The sequence below is a fragment of the Saprolegnia diclina genome, assembly GCF_000281045.1.
Source record: "Saprolegnia diclina VS20 unplaced genomic scaffold supercont1.150, whole genome shotgun sequence".
NCBI lineage: Eukaryota > Oomycota > Saprolegniomycetes > Saprolegniales > Saprolegniaceae > Saprolegnia > Saprolegnia diclina.
In genome coordinates, this window is record NW_008246217.1 from 2,593 (window position 1) to 19,488 (window position 16,896).

A 16,896-nucleotide genomic window follows, 5' to 3' on the forward strand; every position below is an offset into this window, starting at 1 on the left:
CTTTTCTCCCATTCATCCGCAGTGGGACGATGCCCTTGAAGCGTTTTCGTATCTTTTAGTGCATCTCGCAAAAGCAGATACATGGGCGTAGCCGAAAGGTACAGTCTCATGCGTACGTCTTGGACGAGAAATCAATCTGCGTGTTGATTTTCTAAAGTTTGCTGTTGTGGGTCTCCACTCGCAATGTGGTGGCCGATTTGAAATCGTTGTGGCCGTGTGAAAGACCATGCGATCCATGTCTACGCGACGGTTGCCTATTTTGCTGCGGCGGCCCGCGGCCATTGTGTAGAATATATTGTTTTCTGTATAGAAACGAAACACTAACACATTTATATTTTGCATACAAACAACAAGTCTAATCCATGCTCTTTGGCCGCCGACACTGTATCTGGGTAGATCGATTCTCGCTGGTGCGCCCCGCGTTTCGAATGCCCACGTTTGGCCACGGAATGCGCCGATTGGCAATCGTTGGGGCCACGGAATGCGCCGATTGGCAATCGTTGGGGCCACGTATGCCAGCTGGTGCAGTTGTAGCCACACTTGGTGGAATCATCACGGATGGATCTGCGGCAGCAGGAAATTCGTCCGCAGCTCCTGGTTGACGACGACGAAGAGTGTCACTCTCGAATTCGACGCCTTTTGCGCACATCGACGAACACACTGTCGTCCATGCTCACGGTTTGCTACTTCAAGGATTGCCATCAACCGGTCCAACCTGGCTCGTGGAAGTGCATTTACCACCGCCGCCGGACTCGTTGCCTCGTTGAAGAGTGCACCAACCAGGTCTACGCGCGCAACCTCTGCGTGCGCCACGGCGGCCAAAAGTCGTGCTGTGTCCAGGGCTGCTGCCGCAACGCCCGTCAAGCCGGCTTTTGCTACCGACACAGCGGCGACGACAGCCGGAGGCGGTGCTCCTTCGCTGGATGCGTGCGCAAGGCGATCCTCGGCGGCAAGTGCATTAGCCATGGCGGCGCCAAAATGTGCACGATCGAAGGCTGCTCGTCGCACGTACGCAAGAAGGGTCTTTGCTGCCGTCACTACCGGCTCTGGGCCGCCGACGAAGAGAAGAACAAGGCTAACGCACCAGCTTCGGGCCTCGTGAAGGCCAACCCGACGGCGATGATGCAGACGCAAGCCGCGACTTCCGTTGTTTCGAGCGACGACGACGACAACAGCTCCGACGACGGCGAAATGCTGGACCTCATCGACGCCAACTTTATTGACCAAGTGTTTTACGACGTCGTCAAGGACGAAGTGCGCGCATGGCCTGGCGCGCCGCCTCAGTGTTAACAAGGCACCCCATAGACGCTAGAATTAGATAGAATAGGCTTTATGATAACAACCTATGCAATACAGACTCATACACTACACCCCAAGGCCTCCCTCTATCCCAATATTCCGCCGCCGGCCTATTGTACATGGTTCCGGCAGCTCGCAAGCCTCGTGCAAGAGGCCAAAGCAAATCGCAGCATCGGCCGCTCCTGCAGAAGCGACCCAAGAGAAATGTGACAGTCAATGTGGTAATGGGTCCCATATCTACGGCTTGTCTCAGGCGTCGTCTCATCCAAAAAGGCGCGAATCATGGCAAGCTCTGGCGCATGGGCCAAATGGATTGCGGAGGCAGCTGCATCCTCAGAGCTCGCGTCGTGGGACTGTGACCTACTTGGAAGCCATGTGGCCGCGACGTCTGGGGTCAGGAAGCGAGCTCAGCCTTGAAGTCGATGCCTTCTTTTGACCTTGGCACCCATACGCCTCTCGCGAGGGATGTGGCTGCGCACAGACGTTGTCGTTGCACTTCCTGCGCAGATGTACACTGCGGCGCGGCTGTGTTTACTAAAGCTTTCGGTACCACTTGTGTGGCTACCACGCGCCCAGCGCAGTGGGATCTGGATTTCTGAGAAGAAACCAGATTAGGCGATGGGCGCCGTACGTGGAGTCTTTTTAGCCACGTCCACGAACGCAAACATCCAGTGCGCTCGCCATGATTGCGTCCGAGGGGCGATTAACGCCCGTAGGCAGGTCGCTTCGTGTCCCAAGGATGACGAGACGTCCTGAGTCCGCAGGAACCGACGTTCCGCAGTCGCAATGGTCACCTAATTGCCCTGGCGCAGGCTCACATTACAGCCGCTGATCTCATTTCGATGGAGTTCGCGCTGTTTACGACGATCTTGTTCGTTCGAAAGCGACCTTCCGTAATGGCTGCCACCGTACCTGTATCCTGCGCGCGTGCGTGATGGAAGCGGCACCGCGCGCTGGGACACTGAAGGGGCCTCTCCCTATCTATGTGTGAGCAGTGAGTGTATGCAGCGCTCACGCCCCGATCCTCCATGCTGCCAAGCCAAATAAGAACAATCGTCCTACTTTACAGCCAGTGCATCTCATCCGGGCCTGGTTTAGTGTCGCACCACTCACGGCGAGGTGCTCGCTCCGAGCCCACATACGAGTGTGCTCTCACAGACGCACGTATGATGAAATACCCTGTTGGGGCAACGTCGAGGCCGCAGAAAACGAAATAGCACCCGCGCCTGTCGATGTCCAGACTCAGATTATTGTTGACGCCGCTTCGCGGCCAATCAGATTGAAGCGCTGTGATCTTAGGTTGGAAGGCGTTTTTGCCACGTATACGCGAGGCGAGGGCCAGTGCTCGCACGATGTCATGCTTTGTTGCATTATGAGCAACTCGAGAGTGTGTGAGGGCTACCGCGATGAGCCGTGGTGGCAGTGTGTACGGCATAGAAGGAGAGCTTCCTGAAGTTCCAGTTGTGGACGTGAACGATCCCTGCGCGGACGTCACGGCAATGATCACTTGCAACGAGCGTCCACCTGGCCAAGGCTAACGTCACAAGAGAGGAGTAGCTTTTCATGTGCACGAGCAGTGCTCGGTCTACGACACACTGTACCGTTCTCCGTGGCCTGTCGGTGTCACGAACTGTCATATAACGGTATGTGCCTATATATGTTTGTTTCATCAAACGATGAAGCCGATGTCTGTTGAGTAGTACCGCAAAAGACGCAGGTATATTGTGGCTGAAACGAGTTATTCGCATGCAATTGTAAAGATGGGGACTTCCAAATGCGCTCGCGAGGCGTGCTGCATCAAGCGAAGTGTATTAGTGGTCGTCTTGTTGACGTTTACGTGAAACGAGGCAGCGCGCACACCAAGGGTCGTCACCGAGAGCGCTTAGCGACGCGACGAGCGATAGCACCAGACGAACAAGCGTGCCATATTGTTGTAGCTGCAGGCATGGTGTCCTCATATCAAGCGCAATGTTGTCGCGAAGTGCACTGCGTTGCTGGTGAAAGGTCCTTTTTGATACGATTTGCATTGAAGACACAGGGCTGAACTTTCAATCCGCGCTGTGAACGGGTGAGGCACTGGTGTTGTGGACTCGATGCGTGCAAATGGCGAGGTAAAGTGATGTAGTCGCGGAGCCAGTCTCTGTGGCGGTTATCAAGTCGAAGAGATGCATCGCGTGGGAGTTGTCAAGCGTGGGAGTTGTCAAGAACACAACGTTATAGGCGGCCGTCTCGGCGAACGACTCGGCTGTCAACTGTGATCTCTCCTTGTGGCACAACTACGTTCCGACACCAAGTGCTCCGCTCAATTGCAAGAGAATTGCGACGAGTATTCGTCCTCGAATGGCATGGACTCGTGGGTACGTGAACCGTTAAATTTTCAATAACACCTGCCACTCTCCTTCCACTACCAGACGAAACCCAGCATTCATCTGTGTCGGCAAAGGCAGCCACGTATTGAAACTGGCTGATGCAATTCGGCCAGAGGCCTAGCGGTGGCCGGCAGAAACAGCCAAGGCACCACCGAGCGTCAAAAGGCGCAACCCCTGGATCTCAGCAACCGAGCCATGAACGAACTGTGTACACCCATCGCTTGATGCTCTTGCGTGCGTCGCTGCCAACACGACATTGCTTTTAGAATGCTACTTAGTTATATTGCGACGAGGTCCAAACAAAGAGAAATTTACTGGGCCGACTGGATAATGTCGACAAACTCGGGCTTGAGCGAGGCGCCGCCGACGAGGAAGCCGTCGACGTCGTGGAGCGCAATGAGTTCGTTGCAGTTCTTGGCGCTCACCGAGCCGCCGTAGATGATGCGCAAGTTGGCGGCGACCTCGGGCGAGATCGTCGAAGCGATCCACGCGCGGAGGTTCTTGTGGGCGTCCTGCGCCTGCTCCGGGGTCGCGACGACGCCCGTGCCGATGGCCCACACGGGCTCGTACGCGACAACGATGCGCGACCAAAGGTCTTCCGTCAAGAGGTCGGCGACGGCCTTGAGCTGGCGCGTCAAGACGTTGAGCGTCTGGTCGGCCTTGCGCTCCTCGAGCGTCTCGCCAATGCACACAATGACGTCGAGGCCCTGGTCCAAGGCGCGCTTGGTCTTCTGGGCGACGATCGTGTCCGTCTCGCCGTAGAGCGAGCGGCGCTCCGAGTGACCAACAAGCGTCCACTGCAGGCCCAAGTCCTTGAGCTGCTCGGCGGCGATCTCGCCCGTGAAGGCGCCGGGGCCGGTCAAGCTCACGTTCTGCGAGCAGACACGGATCTCGGGCTTGAGCTGGGCCTGGGCCGTCGCGACGAAGAGCGCGGGCGGCGACACAATCACCTCGACCGAGTCCGTGTCGACCGTGACGCCGTTGAGCATCTCAATCAACGAGGCCACCGAGCTCTGCGAGCCGTTCTACACAGATACATCCCATGAGCCTCCAGATCGCAGGCAGGGAGATGCAGGGTCATGGTACGTACGCACTTCCAGTTGCCGCCGATCACGTACTTGCGGGCCATCTTGTTGCTTCTTGTAGTCACTTGGGAAAAATGAAAATGACCAAAAATGAGCCGCCGAAAATGATTGACGCGGGCGCATCGACACGCACCGTCAGGGAATCAACCAATCATCGCATTGGATACGCTGTACGAGCGTACGATTGGCGGATGAAGGTCGGTTTGGGTCTCCTTTTTGGCAAATCAGATGCTCCACTGGGGCAGAGGCGAAGGCCATTGGGCGAAACTCGAACACAAGCCCGTTGCGATGACAAAGAAGTTGCGTCAGTCGCAGACTCTTGGGTGACATTGTGAAGGCACGGAAGAGGAGGAGGAAGTGACTCGACTCTAGTGGGGCCGACGACAGCGTCGCCATCAAGCAGCATAGACGCGAAGACCACCGCATAGCAGGGCGGTCGAGCCCCGCTTCATCCCCGCGTCTCAAACAACTTCTCTTATATTCACGAAAAGGACCAAGCAGTATAGATAGCATGGCTCAAGTGTGGGTGGTCAGGCAGTGCTGCGAAAGCATGTATCGGACAGGCGGACGCATCCATTCGCCGTCGCAAGTAGGCGGGCGTCAGCAGCATGAGAGACCACGCACCGACACATGTCCACTGTAGTAGTCTCTCTAGCTGACGTGTGGGTATCGAGCTGGGCACGACGCAGCGTTACCTTGTCGTTGGGATGCCGAGCCATAGGCTGCATGGCCGCGTTGCGAGACACAGCGTGGTCGAATCTGTGTCACCTAGATTCCGATGAATTCAGTGGCAAAGAAGATCCTGGGGACATCCCTCGCGACACGTGGCGCCTTGATCGTGCAGCATGCAGCTGCAGCACCCAATCGCCTCTTGGGTGCATTTAACTTTGCAGCTCTGTACACAACACACACACAGCCGTCCTCAGCACACATACTGCGTGTTCTTCGTTAGTGCAGTCTCATGGCCGCGCGCGTGGTCGGCTCCGCTTCTTCAAAAACGATTTCGAAACGGAGCGTCATGCTGCGGCGGCCACCCACGGCCAAAGCTGTCCCTTGGCCGTAGCACGATCATCACATGGAATACGATCTACTCGCGTGTGCCGGTGGGCGTTCACCGCCCGGCCCTTCTCCGAGGCATCTCGGAGAAGGGCTTAACCTCAGCAGCCCGCCGCGGACGCATCGAGCCCGCTCTCCTTGGTGATCTCGAGCGTCGTAAAGATCTCGGCCGTCGTCGGGTGGATACCGACCGTGCTCACAAAGTCTTCGTAGCTCGCGTTGAGCTTGATGGCAATGCCAACGGCCTGGGTGACCTCGCCGGCGTTCGGGCCCAGGTAGTGGAAGCCAACGACGCGGTCATTCTGCGTGCGGTCGACGATGAGCTTGCAGTAGCACTCCTTTGCAAGGGCGCGGTCGTGCGAGAGCGACCACTCGAGCGGCGTGAAGCTCTGGTGGTACACGCCGAGGTTGTCGGCGCCAATCGCCTCGACCGCCGCATCTTCCGAGAGGCCGCAGCAGCCGTACTCGATGGGCGTAAACACCGCCGTGCACACCTTGTCGTACGCCATCAGCGTCGCGCTGTTGTCAAAGAGGCGCTTAGAGAGAAGGCGCCCCGCTTGGATCGCCACCGGCGTGAGCTCCGGCCCGTCAATGACGTCGCCCACCGCGTAAATGTGCGGCGTCGACGTCTGCTCGTGCGTCACGGCGATGCGACCCGTCTTGGGGTTGAGACCGACGCCGGCCGCGGACAAGTTGAGGCCCGAGACGTCCGGGTAGCGCCCCGTCGCGTTGAGCACCGTGTCGTAGATGCCTTCGCCAAACGTGTGCGTCACCTTGAGTTGACCGTTCGGGAGCTGCTCGATCGAGGTGGGCACTGCGCCCTTGATGAAGTTGATCTTGGCTTCCTCTTCCATGTACGTGCCGATGCGGGCCGCCATGTCCGTGTCAAAGCCGCGGAGGAGGATCGAGCGCACCATGACGGTCACGTCAAAGCCCTGGCCCTTGAGGAAGCCAGCACACTCAAGCGCCACGTACGACGCGCCGACAACGAGCGTCTTGCCCGGCGGCGTCGGGCGTGAAAAGATGTCATCGGACGAGATCGCGAGGTCGGCGCCGGGGCAGTCGAGCGACTTGGGGCGGCCGCCCACTGCGATGAGCGCACGGCGGAACGTCACGTCTTTCGGCGGCTTGCCCTTCGCCGGGTTGGTCAGCGTCAGGGTGTGCGCGTCCTTGAACGTTCCGAGAAAGTTCTCGTACTTGACCTTCTTGTCGCGAAGGTCGACTCGGTACTTGAAGTTCAGGCCGTGGATGTAGTCCTGGACAGACGTGATGAGCTTGGTCCAATCAAAGGTCGCGTTCGGCACCGCCCAGCCAAAGGCTTCAGCGTCCTTGTGAAGGAGCTCGCCCATGATCGCGCTCTGGTGCATGAGCTTCTTCGGGATGCAGCCGACGTTCACGCACGTGCCGCCGAGGCCCCACGTTGATCCTTGCGGCGACGGCTTGACATAGTCGAGGACGAGCACCTTCTGGCCGTACTTGGCCGCTTCCTTGGACGCGGCGAGACCGCCCGAGCCGCCACCAATGACGACGAGGTCCCAGTCGTACGTCGCGCCGTCGTCCACGTCGTTGGCGTGCACATTGCGGGCAGGCGCCGACGGCGCGGCCGCACTCTGCGTGCGCGACCGGAAGAACGCGAGCGTGTCGTCGCAGCCGCCGACAAACTTGGTGCCAGCGCCGTCCTCAAGGTAGCAGAACGGCGACGTGTAGTGGTTCGTGGCGCGCGCGTCGCCCACAAACTGCGTCGCGAACGTGCTTTGCGAGGTCTCGAGCCAGTCGTTGAACGACTGCTTGGTCGCATGCTCATGAATCGTGGCCTTGACCTGGCCCGGGAACAGCGTTTGCATCGAGACCGCGACGTTGGCCGCCCGCTCGTAGTACGGGCCTACGACGCATGCATAAGTACTGACGACTGGTAGCGGGCACAGGCGACGTACAGCTCTTCCAGCCCACGACGTGGTAGTTGACCGAGGACATTGTGCTGCTGCTGCGCCAAGTCGAACGCTGCCCAACCCTCGAAATTCGAACTGAGCGGCTCCACATTCGGCTCAAACTTCGCTTTTGAGAAACCGCTGTGGCCACGCACACTGACTCCGCTCTGCGTTTCTTCTAACCGAAATGTGATATCCGGATCCGGCAAGTTGACCATGCACGTTGACCACAATTCGTCATGGGCAGATCTCGAGCGATTCCCGCGTTTCGAGGGCCCTATGAGCATACGGACTCCTTTAAACTAGCACTGGCTCACGCATTTGTGAAGCTCCTATTGGCCAGTCCGTCCATTCAAGCATGCGACCAGAATGACTGGCATCGTTTAGGGGCTGGCACGAGCTCCAAGAAGTAGACTCGGCATACATGTGTAGATGCCGTTTGGTCTAACATGTACCTATGGCTACAGTATGACTGTACCAGTAGCTGTGTTGGGCTGATGCAAGTAAAGGTAACGTTGCTGCTAAGCTTGGCGTCCCTTGGCACGTTTGCGATGACGGCGGAGACTACATCTCCTAACCGACACTTGAAGCACTGTTGAGTTTGAGTTTGGTGAGCGGCCTTTCCGAAGTGGTGATGAGTTATGTAATATGGCGTGGGGACCGGCAACTGCAAGCACTTTGCCCGGCGTCATGTGTTGGAACGAATGGACGAGGCCTCGCAGATGCCATGGACCGTCGGTTCGCGAAGCCCACCTCGCTCTGCACATGTTTCCGACTGCATGCAGCTACGGTATATTGACCCATGATGCAGCACATCACGCCACGTACTCTGGACATAACTCTAGCATTCATTCACTCACTAGCCTACGCACGGTAGTATAAGGCACAATCTGTCGTTATTCTCGACGCTTCCTGGCTCTGCAATCCGATGTGGTAGCAAACCTTGCGTCATTTACACTGGGCAACGACAGCCAAGGGGTTTGTAGATCAACGACATCCACGGTTTTTGTAGATCTTCTACTTGTAGTTGCCCCGCGACTTGATCACCACGAGACCGGAGATGAGAGAGGCGATCAAAGAATGGTAAAGTCTACTTCCGGTTTAATTTGACCACTAAACTGGTGGACGGAGCGAACGTTTTCGAGCCAGTATCAAAACCGAGTGGAGAAATCAAAGGATCGATACATCGACATGACGTTTGATTTCAACAATTTGTGAAAACTTCGAAAGTACTCTCATGGTCAAGGGAGATCTCTCACCGAAAAGCTTTGCGCTTGCGTCGAGGAGCCCTAACCCTGCAGGACATGCGGCGTGAGCTCCGGGTGAATGGGCAAGTCCGAGTCGAGGCTCTTGCGCGCCGCCATCTAAGCACAAGAACTCTCTTAGCGCGCTCAATATTTGCAGAACCCGCTGTACCATGCCCATGTGTGCGCTCTGCACAACATCGTGACCCTTGAGCATCCCATAGATCGTGCCGCCCACAAAGCTATCGCCTAACCACCATACTGAGCTTCAGAGCCAGACGCCAGAATGGTCGACGCACCGGCACCGGTGCAGTTCCAGACGCTCTTCGGGGTCCCCGGGAGGTACACGATCGAGAGCGGCGGCGAGAGGCAGCTGCCGTAGTGAACACCGCCCGGCGGCAACTGGCGGACCGTGTCGGTCGTTGCAACGACGGCACCGTCCTTGCCCATCGTCACGAGCACGTGCACCGGCTTTTTCTTCTCCGAGTGCATGACCTTGGCGACTAACACCACATCTTATTTGCATCCCACAGACAGTTCATACCCGTGAGGAGGTCCGTGACGATGCCATCCACGAGTGGGATGTGGCGCTGGCCTTTTGGCACGTTGAACGCAGCATCGACTGTCGTCCACTGCGAGTGGCCTTCGTCGTCGACTAGCGCACGCGCCATGGCCGCGAGCTCGTCCGAGTTGGGCGAGATGGCGTGGACACGGGGGAGCGCGCCGGCGTGGACGACCCGGCGCGCCTTCTCGACCGACGTCGGCTCAAACCACAACAGCGGGACGGTTGCCGCAGCAACCTTGGCCATCGTCGTTGCCGAGAGATTGCCGTCGAAGACGACTGCCTTGGTCGACGGCGACGTCCACTCCGCTACGTCCTAATCAACCACATGATATGCTCGTCGCGTCGGTAGCCACGTACAAAGTCATCCATGGCTTCGGCGATCGACATGTCGGCGATCGCAACCTCGAGGTTCCCAGCGCCGTTGAGCATCGCACAATATGTGGCCGTCGCGTGGGCAGCCGGCGTTGCAATGCCGGCGGTGCTCATGCCAATGGCCTGCAGCTGCTGAAGGAGGCTCGCGCCTGCAGCATCCCGACCCACGTTTGACACGAGGAGCGTGGTGACGTTGAGGCGATGGAGGCACTCGGCAATGTTGCGCCCGACGCCTAATCAACGCAATTGAGCAAAAAAGGACGCTATTGAGTGTTATCTACGTACCACCCCACGTTTGCTTGGTGTGGCCAATGTTGGACGTGCCATGCACAAACTGGTCCGACGGGCGCGAAATGATGTCGAGCACCGTGCCGCCAACCACCACCACGTCCGAGTCGACGGCGTTCGAGGGCAACGGCGTCGCGCTTGCTTTGAGCGCCACAGCAATCTACACGAGACGCTCTGGGCCCGTAGAGACCGCGGTTCGCGTACCTTGGCGCCAATCACGGCGTTGTGCTCGACGAGCGCAATGTTGGACGTGAGCGACTCGCCCTTGGTAAGCTCTAAACGCAAATTATGGCTATGGCGCATTTCGTAGCATGCGTGTACCGTTGATGCGCTTGAGAAGGAAGGGTGTGACGGCGTTGCCTGTGATGTTGTTTTCCTTGGCCTGCGCGAGGCCCGACTCGATCGCGTGCGTAATGACGTTAGCGTCCGCGGGCGCAGGGTTGGGCACCGCAACGACAAACCCATTCGGGAGGCCCAGGTTCTTGCTCGTCGCAATGAGCTTGGCGATCGCACCGGGCGTGTCGAGACGGACGTGCGCTTTGGAGCCGCTCGTCGTCGTGAAAAACGCAGGAAATTCACTGGTGCCATAGCCCACAACCGGCACCGCCTACGCACCCCAATATGGGCTCTCCACGCGTAGTTATTACGAGTCGTACGTTTGTCTCGAGGAATTCCAGCGTCTTGGGGATATCAAGGATCGACTTGACGCCGGCGCAAATCACCGCGACAGGCGTCCGGGAGAGCTCCATCAAGTCGGTGGAGATGTCTACCAGAGCGCATAAGCACCAACATGGTATTCGCACTCGTTGTCGCACCGAGTGTTTCTTCGCAAAAGCGATGGACGCCGCCAATGCCACCCGTCACAAAGACGTCGATGCCGGCTGCATGCGCAATGCGCCTACGCACAAGGTTGCATGATACGACCCAAGGAAGCGGATGCGTACATGGTACTCGAGACGGTCGTTGCGCCCGTGCCATTTGAGGCGACGACAGACGCAATGTCACGCGTCGAGCACTTGGTGGCCTTGGCGCCGAGCGATGCCAGCGTGTGCAGCTGGCTGTCGGCGAGGCCGACGCAGATCTCGCCATCGAGGATCGCAATCGTCGCGGGACACGCGCCGTTCTCGCGCACAATGGCCTCGACCTTGGTCGCCATCTCAAAGTTCTGCGGGAACGGCATGCCATGGCTAATGATCGTCGACTCGAGGGCGACGATGGGCTTGCCGTCCCGGAGCGCAGCTTCGACTTCGGGGCTCATCTTGAGCTGGTGCATGGCGCGCGTGCTGTGGCGGGCGAGCGGCGCATGGAGGCGGCGCCGGGTCAAAGAGCGAAGCATTGGCGTCCGACGAGTGCTTTTCAGATGTGTCAAGATCACCGCACGACCCTTTTGGAGGGACCCCCTACCCAAGTTCAAGGTCCGGACGCTGCTGATTGGCCAACGCAGTACATCCCGACCTTGCAACTCACTCGACGGCTGGATCGCCACAAATCTGGCGCACGCAAGCGCCGCGAGAGAAGGCTGCTGCGGTGTAGCCATGCTCGGAAGCAGAATACCTCGTGAGAGACATGCGTCTGCGAGCCTCTTTGTACAATTACCGCGTGCGTCAAGCGTCCATAGCAGTAGCCACCTCGATGCTACCGGCTCTGTCGCCCACTCTGTCGTTGCCGTTGTGCGTTGTATGTAGTCACAGACTCTGTCTAAAACATACGTTGTTGCATGGCTTTACAAGGCCTGAAAGTCGGTCGAGAACTGCGCGATCTTTTGCGCGACGGCGAAGTGGAGGCCGCACGTCTTGCTCGTGACGGCGGCGTGGACGGCTTGGGCCTCGATGGCGTCCGACGGCTTCTTGTCGTACGAGCACTGCATCTCGTAGTCGCCGTCGTTGCCAATGTCATGGCACTTGAGCTTCCCCTTGGCGTTCAGTCCGACCGTCTCCCACTCGAGCGTAAATTCAAAGTCAAAGAGAAACCTATTTGTTTTGAGCACGCGGCAGAACAACATATATTGCAGGACGTACCGCTTCTTGCCGCGGATGACGCACACAGAGGCGTCGCCCTTGAGGTCCTTTACAGGCTTGGTTCGGATCGTCGTGCTCGAGTGCAGCACTTCGACGCTCGAGAGGAGCTCTTCGAGGCGACCCTATATAGCGAATTAGAAGAGGATAGCAGACGCCATGGATACCTTGGCCCACTTGGTGAAGTCGCGCTGCTCAAAGGTGCCGGCCGTGTTCCACGCCGACCCGTCGTGTGCCGGCGCCACTACCTCGACCTCTTCAATCTTCTTGGGCGCAATGTCGCCAATGAGCGCCTTCTCGTGCTCCGACTGCTCGCGGTGGAAGTACGGAAGCCCGTTCTTGTAGCCCTTGGCGTTCTCGATGGATTCGTCTTCGACAACGACTTCGGTCTTGGCCGGCTTGGCCTTGGCCGCGGATGTCGTCGTCGTCGTCGCAGCCTTGGTCGTCGACGTCGCAGCCGTTGACGACGTTGGCGTAGGCTTGGACGCAGCCAGCTTCTTGGGCTCCTCGGGCTTCTTACAAATGCGCTTGTGGTAGGCCCAGTCGCTGGTTTGGCACGCGCGGTGGCAGTACGTGGCCTTCTTGCAGACAGAGCACTTGAGCTTGGCGCCTGTCGTGCCGCAGTTGCGGCAGTCCGCGCCTGGCGCCTCGTCGGCGTCCGAGATCTTGTCGAAGCGCGAGTAGTCGTTGGCGTCTGCCTTCTTCGTGGCCATTGCGTTGAGGTTGTGATGGCCAATATCATCCGCGCCCTCGCTCCCTCGGTTTAACGACATTTCGTCCACCTCATGTTATAACTCCACAAATCCAGGATCATAACAGGCCAGCGAGAGATAGATTTACGTATCTATTTTAATAGAAGACCCACTTCAACAACAACAGGCCAGCGAGCCTTGGCGGGATGACCGCTGCAGACCTCATCGTGGCGCACGGTTGTGGGCCATGTTTGATGACAGAGCGACCACTGTAAGCCTATGGTGTGCGAATACACAGGCTAGCACCACCTGGCCTCCTAACTCATGACGATATGCCAGCACACAGTGTGGACTGTTATAACACAAGTCCGCATTGTTTCCGGATGACGTGGCACGCTATCCGGTGTCGTAGAAAATTCGAGATTGCACGCGGGATCACAAGAGCGTTCCCATTTGACGACGCCACGGCCCATCCCATGCACCCTCGACGTCTATCAAAGATGCAGTTGTATTACTACAGTACTAGACCGACTAGACGCGGGCCGTCCCGTAGCTGCCTTCTTCGTGCAGGAGCTGCGAGCCTTCGTGGACACTCTGACGGCGCGGCTTGAGGTTCAGCGTGCCGCTACCGTAGCGCATCCAGTAGAGCGTGATGGCACCGAGGACAACGGCAAGGCCGGGCACGAGGCAGTAGATCTGGCGCACAAAGTACGCGTCCGCGAGCGCGTCGTTCGTGAGCGCCTGGCGCGCGTTCTGGATGAGGAGCACCGCAATGCCGTTGGAGATCTTGTCGGTGAAGCTCATGGCACCGTACACGAACGCGCCCGACTCGTTCTGGTCGCCGACGAGGTCGCCCTCGAGGCAGACGCTCGTGACCATGACGACGCTTTGGCCAAAGCCGAGAAGCGTCGAGAGCGGGTAGATCCAATGCGACGTCTCGATCGTGAGGTACCAGCTCGCAATGAGCGAGAGAACCATGAGCCCGGTACCGAAGGCGAACGTGCCTTCGCGGCCCATGCGGTCGTTCATGTAGCGCATGCCAAACGTCGCGACAAAGCCCGAGAGGTAGACGAGCAGCGGCACGATCGCCATCGACGCCGCGTTCATGTGCAGCGAGATCGTGAGGAAGAACGGAATGTACACTTGGGTCACGTTGACGCTGAGGCGCGTGCACATGTAGACCATGCCGACTTCATAGAACATGCACACTTTGAACCAGCACTTCCACGTCATGGCGGTCGCGGTCGCAAACACGGGTGTCATCGGCGCGAGGTCGGCCTCAAACGGCATATCGGCCGGGCCGCGGTGGCCGTGGTCCAGCACCGCGGGGCTGTTGCGGCGCGCGCGCAGCGATTGGATCTCGGCGACATTGGTCGGGCCGCACTTTTCTTCGGTGCCAATGAGAAAGTAGAATGTGCAGAGGCCGCCAACGACCATCGTAAAGATCGTTAGCAGCGTAAACTTGAGCTGGTCGGGCACGTTGTACGGCGAGACGTCGTGCAAGAGGAAGAAGAACGCGATGAAGACCATGACGTTGGAGAGGATCGTGAACGCATACCGGACGCTGTTGAGGATCACGCGGATGTTGTCGTTGGACGAGAGCTCCGGTACCATGGCCATGTGCGACACTTGGACTGCCGCCCACCCGACATTGAAGAGACTCGCAGCCGTGCAATAGTAGAGCACGAGGACCGTCGACGACGGCGCGTCGGTAAACCAGCGCGGGAGGCAGGCGCCAAACACAAAGAAGAAGCAAAGCATGACGAGCACGCAGCCGCCAGCGTTCCACGTCTTGCGGCGACCAAAGCCAATGGACGGGAACCCCGTCGAGCGGTCCGAGAGCACGCCGACGAGTGGCGTCGCAATGCCGTCGGCGATTTGGCCCGAAAACATCACGATCGCGCCATCGACGGGGCTGAGCTTCGCCACGTCGTTGAGGAAGACGAGGAGGTAGCTAAACCAGGAGGACGCGCACATGTCGTTGAGAACATTGCCAACGCCGTAAGACAAGATCTTGGCGGTCGTCCACTGCTTGGAGGACTTACTGGCCATGCTGCTCAATGCTCGGTCGTGGCCAAATCAAAAAGTCCATCGCCGTCAAAACGGCCGTATCCGGATAAATGAGTATTTATATCCAAAACGGGTCACGCGACCTGCTACATTGTTCCAGTGACATTAAAAACTGCTCCATCGGGTGGCATGCCGGCCGCGTGTATCCGGAAACCTCTCTCTTTCGATAATTGCACTTTCCTGTGACCGGCGGCAGCGCGAGTGCGTGACATGCGTTTTCAGAGTCGACGCCGTCGCCTTCAACGAGGCACGGCGCTGGCGTTAGATACTTGGAGGCCAGAGCGTATATTCCGCGGGAGGAAGGGATGGCTACTTGCTTCAACGAGCATCTCGGACTCGACAAGAGCGATCTCGGAGCGCTACTAAGTATGGCAACGACACACCTTGTACACATACCGGGGAACGTACGTGCAGCGTAAACAGAAAGTCGGATGCGCAATCGGTCTTACATTATTGGTCGCAACGCCGTGGCTTTGCACTGCGCCACGTGACGCTACGTACGAATTACCTTGTTACGTCCATTCACGACCCAGCAAGTGATCGCGAACGGTTATCAATGCAAGCAATTGGCGGTGTTACTTCAAGTGGTACTGGATAGTGCAATTACTATCCGACGGCGGGGCGAGACCCATTGCAAAGCCACTCCAGCCATTGGATTTTGACCGCACCCGCTGATGATCTAGCGGGCATGGATCACATTGGATCACGCAAAATGAACGCGATGTTGCGCCGCGACGCTTCTTGAACGATTATTGTTCCAACGAATAGATGCCTTTGTCCACCACAGGATTCCGAGCTGCGTTGCTGGACGCGCGACCGATTATTCATTCTACTTCAGGACACGCTGTGCAGGAACAGGTGCAGGTTACTTGATGCCATGTACTCGGAAGTGATTAAGGCTTCGTTCGGTTGGCCATTAATGGACTTATTTCGCCATTATTGACCCCATCCACGATTATTTTTGGAATAATCGATTATCGTGATAATTGATAGCGTTCGGTAGGATTTTTTGGAATAAGCGCTCATAACGCCGTTATTCAAAAATTGGGGTCTGAGGAATTTCTGGTTCATTATTGCTTGGTTTTAGGATTATCCGAAACAAAGCCTCGCTGATTAGGCCTGAAAAAAGGCAGTCTATGACAGCCACGCGTTTCTTCCATTCGACTCATTCTTCATTTGTCGTCATGCAAGCAAGATCGTCACGAAGCGCGGCGGCCATGGCGGCATGTACTCGTTGCGCTCCTCCATGAACCCATCTCATGTCCTTCATCCATCCAGACAGAGACCACGTCTACTGCGAGCTACTCGAGGCTTGTAGCGAGGTGCGCTGGGCGCAGGTAGCGGGCAGGGCCCATGCAGCGATCTCGATCTTATTGCGCGCGTGGAGGAGTGAGGTCTTCGTCTACTGTACCTAGTGGTCGCAAGGTTGGCGCAGGACATAAGTGTTGCTCATGGCTCTCTACATCATGACCAACAAGACGCACGCCGATGGGCGGGAGCGCTTTCAGCACGCATAAGTCGACGACGAGGGCTAGTCTCTGGACGATCGCACACACCGATATGGCATGACTCCGAGCGCAAGAGCTAGTGCAATGCAACCATGGTCACGCGTGACTGCGTTGCCTCCACCCCGTGGACCCAGTACTTGGACGATCGATGGCTGGCACGCCTGCCGCCAGTCGTTTGACCTGGCTTTCACCAAGGACCGAGTCCTTGATGAGCGTGGAATAATTGCTCTTGGCGAACCGAACGAGATTTGGTCGATAATGGACCTGCAAACCCAATTCTCATTTACGCAATCATTAATAATGGCGATTTCGATAATCGATTAAAAAATAATTGCCGCGAACCGAACGAAGCCTAACTCTTGTACTAGTACGATTTATCTCGTGGTGTTGCTTGTACGCGTCACC

The 16,896-nt window shown here is 57.6% G+C and overlaps 6 protein-coding genes across 6 annotated transcripts; 1 reads left to right on the top strand and 5 right to left on the bottom strand.

Moving 5' to 3' along the window:
* Positions 1 to 631: 631 nt before the first annotated feature.
* On the top strand, positions 632 to 1,376 carry SDRG_16718 (hypothetical protein). The gene has a single exon (XM_008622936.1). The coding sequence runs from the start codon at positions 670 to 672 to the stop codon at positions 1,288 to 1,290; it is 621 nt and encodes a 206-aa protein (XP_008621158.1). The 5' UTR covers positions 632 to 669; the 3' UTR covers positions 1,291 to 1,376.
* A 2,548-nt stretch (positions 1,377 to 3,924) lies between these two features.
* SDRG_16719 (triosephosphate isomerase) lies at positions 3,925 to 4,818 on the bottom strand. Its single transcript, XM_008622937.1, has 2 exons — positions 4,759 to 4,818; positions 3,925 to 4,693 (listed from the first exon to the last, which is right to left on the bottom strand). Exons 1-2 carry the CDS (start codon positions 4,795 to 4,797, stop codon positions 3,980 to 3,982), a joined length of 753 nt encoding a protein of 250 aa, XP_008621159.1. The 5' UTR covers positions 4,798 to 4,818; the 3' UTR covers positions 3,925 to 3,979.
* Positions 4,819 to 5,672: 854 nt separating this feature from the next.
* SDRG_16720 (thioredoxin reductase (NADPH)) lies at positions 5,673 to 7,859 on the bottom strand. The gene is made up of 2 exons (XM_008622938.1): positions 7,744 to 7,859; positions 5,673 to 7,691 (listed from the first exon to the last, which is right to left on the bottom strand). Exons 1-2 carry the CDS (start codon positions 7,847 to 7,849, stop codon positions 5,911 to 5,913), a joined length of 1,887 nt encoding a protein of 628 aa, XP_008621160.1. The 5' UTR covers positions 7,850 to 7,859; the 3' UTR covers positions 5,673 to 5,910.
* Positions 7,860 to 8,912: 1,053 nt separating this feature from the next.
* Positions 8,913 to 11,560, bottom strand: SDRG_16721 (hypothetical protein). The gene is made up of 11 exons (XM_008622939.1): positions 11,151 to 11,560; positions 11,022 to 11,104; positions 10,863 to 10,972; positions 10,528 to 10,813; positions 10,411 to 10,481; positions 10,204 to 10,366; positions 9,904 to 10,151; positions 9,526 to 9,859; positions 9,281 to 9,484; positions 9,154 to 9,230; positions 8,913 to 9,101 (listed from the first exon to the last, which is right to left on the bottom strand). The coding sequence occupies exons 1-11, from the start codon at positions 11,540 to 11,542 to the stop codon at positions 9,027 to 9,029; spliced, it is 2,043 nt and encodes a 680-aa protein (XP_008621161.1). The 5' UTR covers positions 11,543 to 11,560; the 3' UTR covers positions 8,913 to 9,026.
* A 339-nt stretch (positions 11,561 to 11,899) lies between these two features.
* On the bottom strand, positions 11,900 to 12,975 carry SDRG_16722 (hypothetical protein). Its single transcript, XM_008622940.1, has 3 exons — positions 12,389 to 12,975; positions 12,225 to 12,346; positions 11,900 to 12,176 (listed from the first exon to the last, which is right to left on the bottom strand). Exons 1-3 carry the CDS (start codon positions 12,932 to 12,934, stop codon positions 11,930 to 11,932), a joined length of 915 nt encoding a protein of 304 aa, XP_008621162.1. The 5' UTR covers positions 12,935 to 12,975; the 3' UTR covers positions 11,900 to 11,929.
* A 356-nt stretch (positions 12,976 to 13,331) lies between these two features.
* On the bottom strand, positions 13,332 to 14,991 carry SDRG_16723 (hypothetical protein). The gene has a single exon (XM_008622941.1). The coding sequence runs from the start codon at positions 14,963 to 14,965 to the stop codon at positions 13,445 to 13,447; it is 1,521 nt and encodes a 506-aa protein (XP_008621163.1). The 5' UTR covers positions 14,966 to 14,991; the 3' UTR covers positions 13,332 to 13,444.
* Positions 14,992 to 16,896: the final 1,905 nt, after the last annotated feature.

What these genes read in the sequence shown, in the direction of transcription:
- SDRG_16723 (XM_008622941.1), bottom strand. Translation starts at nt 14,965, where the DNA reads ATGGCCAGTAAGTCCTCCAAGCAGTGGACGACCGCCAAGATCTTGTCT.
- SDRG_16721 (XM_008622939.1), bottom strand. Translation starts at nt 11,542, where the DNA reads ATGCTTCGCTCTTTGACCCGGCGCCGCCTCCATGCGCCGCTCGCCCGC. An exon ending in TGGAATTCCTCGAGACAAAC is followed by an intron (nt 10,814 to 10,862) that starts GTACGACTCGTA and finishes TGGGGTGCGTAG; the next exon opens with GCGGTGCCGGTTGTGGGCTA. An exon ending in CTGGAACTGCACCGGTGCCG is followed by an intron (nt 9,231 to 9,280) that starts GTGCGTCGACCA and finishes TATGGTGGTTAG; the next exon opens with GCGATAGCTTTGTGGGCGGC.
- SDRG_16720 (XM_008622938.1), bottom strand. Translation starts at nt 7,849, where the DNA reads ATGTGGAGCCGCTCAGTTCGAATTTCGAGGGTTGGGCAGCGTTCGACT. An exon ending in CGTCGTGGGCTGGAAGAGCT is followed by an intron (nt 7,692 to 7,743) that starts GTACGTCGCCTG and finishes CATGCGTCGTAG; the next exon opens with GCCCGTACTACGAGCGGGCG.
- SDRG_16718 (XM_008622936.1), top strand. Translation starts at nt 670, where the DNA reads ATGCTCACGGTTTGCTACTTCAAGGATTGCCATCAACCGGTCCAACCT.
- SDRG_16722 (XM_008622940.1), bottom strand. Translation starts at nt 12,934, where the DNA reads ATGGCCACGAAGAAGGCAGACGCCAACGACTACTCGCGCTTCGACAAG. An exon ending in ACTTCACCAAGTGGGCCAAG is followed by an intron (nt 12,347 to 12,388) that starts GTATCCATGGCG and finishes TTCGCTATATAG; the next exon opens with GGTCGCCTCGAAGAGCTCCT. An exon ending in GTCATCCGCGGCAAGAAGCG is followed by an intron (nt 12,177 to 12,224) that starts GTACGTCCTGCA and finishes CAAAACAAATAG; the next exon opens with GTTTCTCTTTGACTTTGAAT.
- SDRG_16719 (XM_008622937.1), bottom strand. Translation starts at nt 4,797, where the DNA reads ATGGCCCGCAAGTACGTGATCGGCGGCAACTGGAAGTGC. An exon ending in TCGGCGGCAACTGGAAGTGC is followed by an intron (nt 4,694 to 4,758) that starts GTACGTACCATG and finishes GTATCTGTGTAG; the next exon opens with AACGGCTCGCAGAGCTCGGT.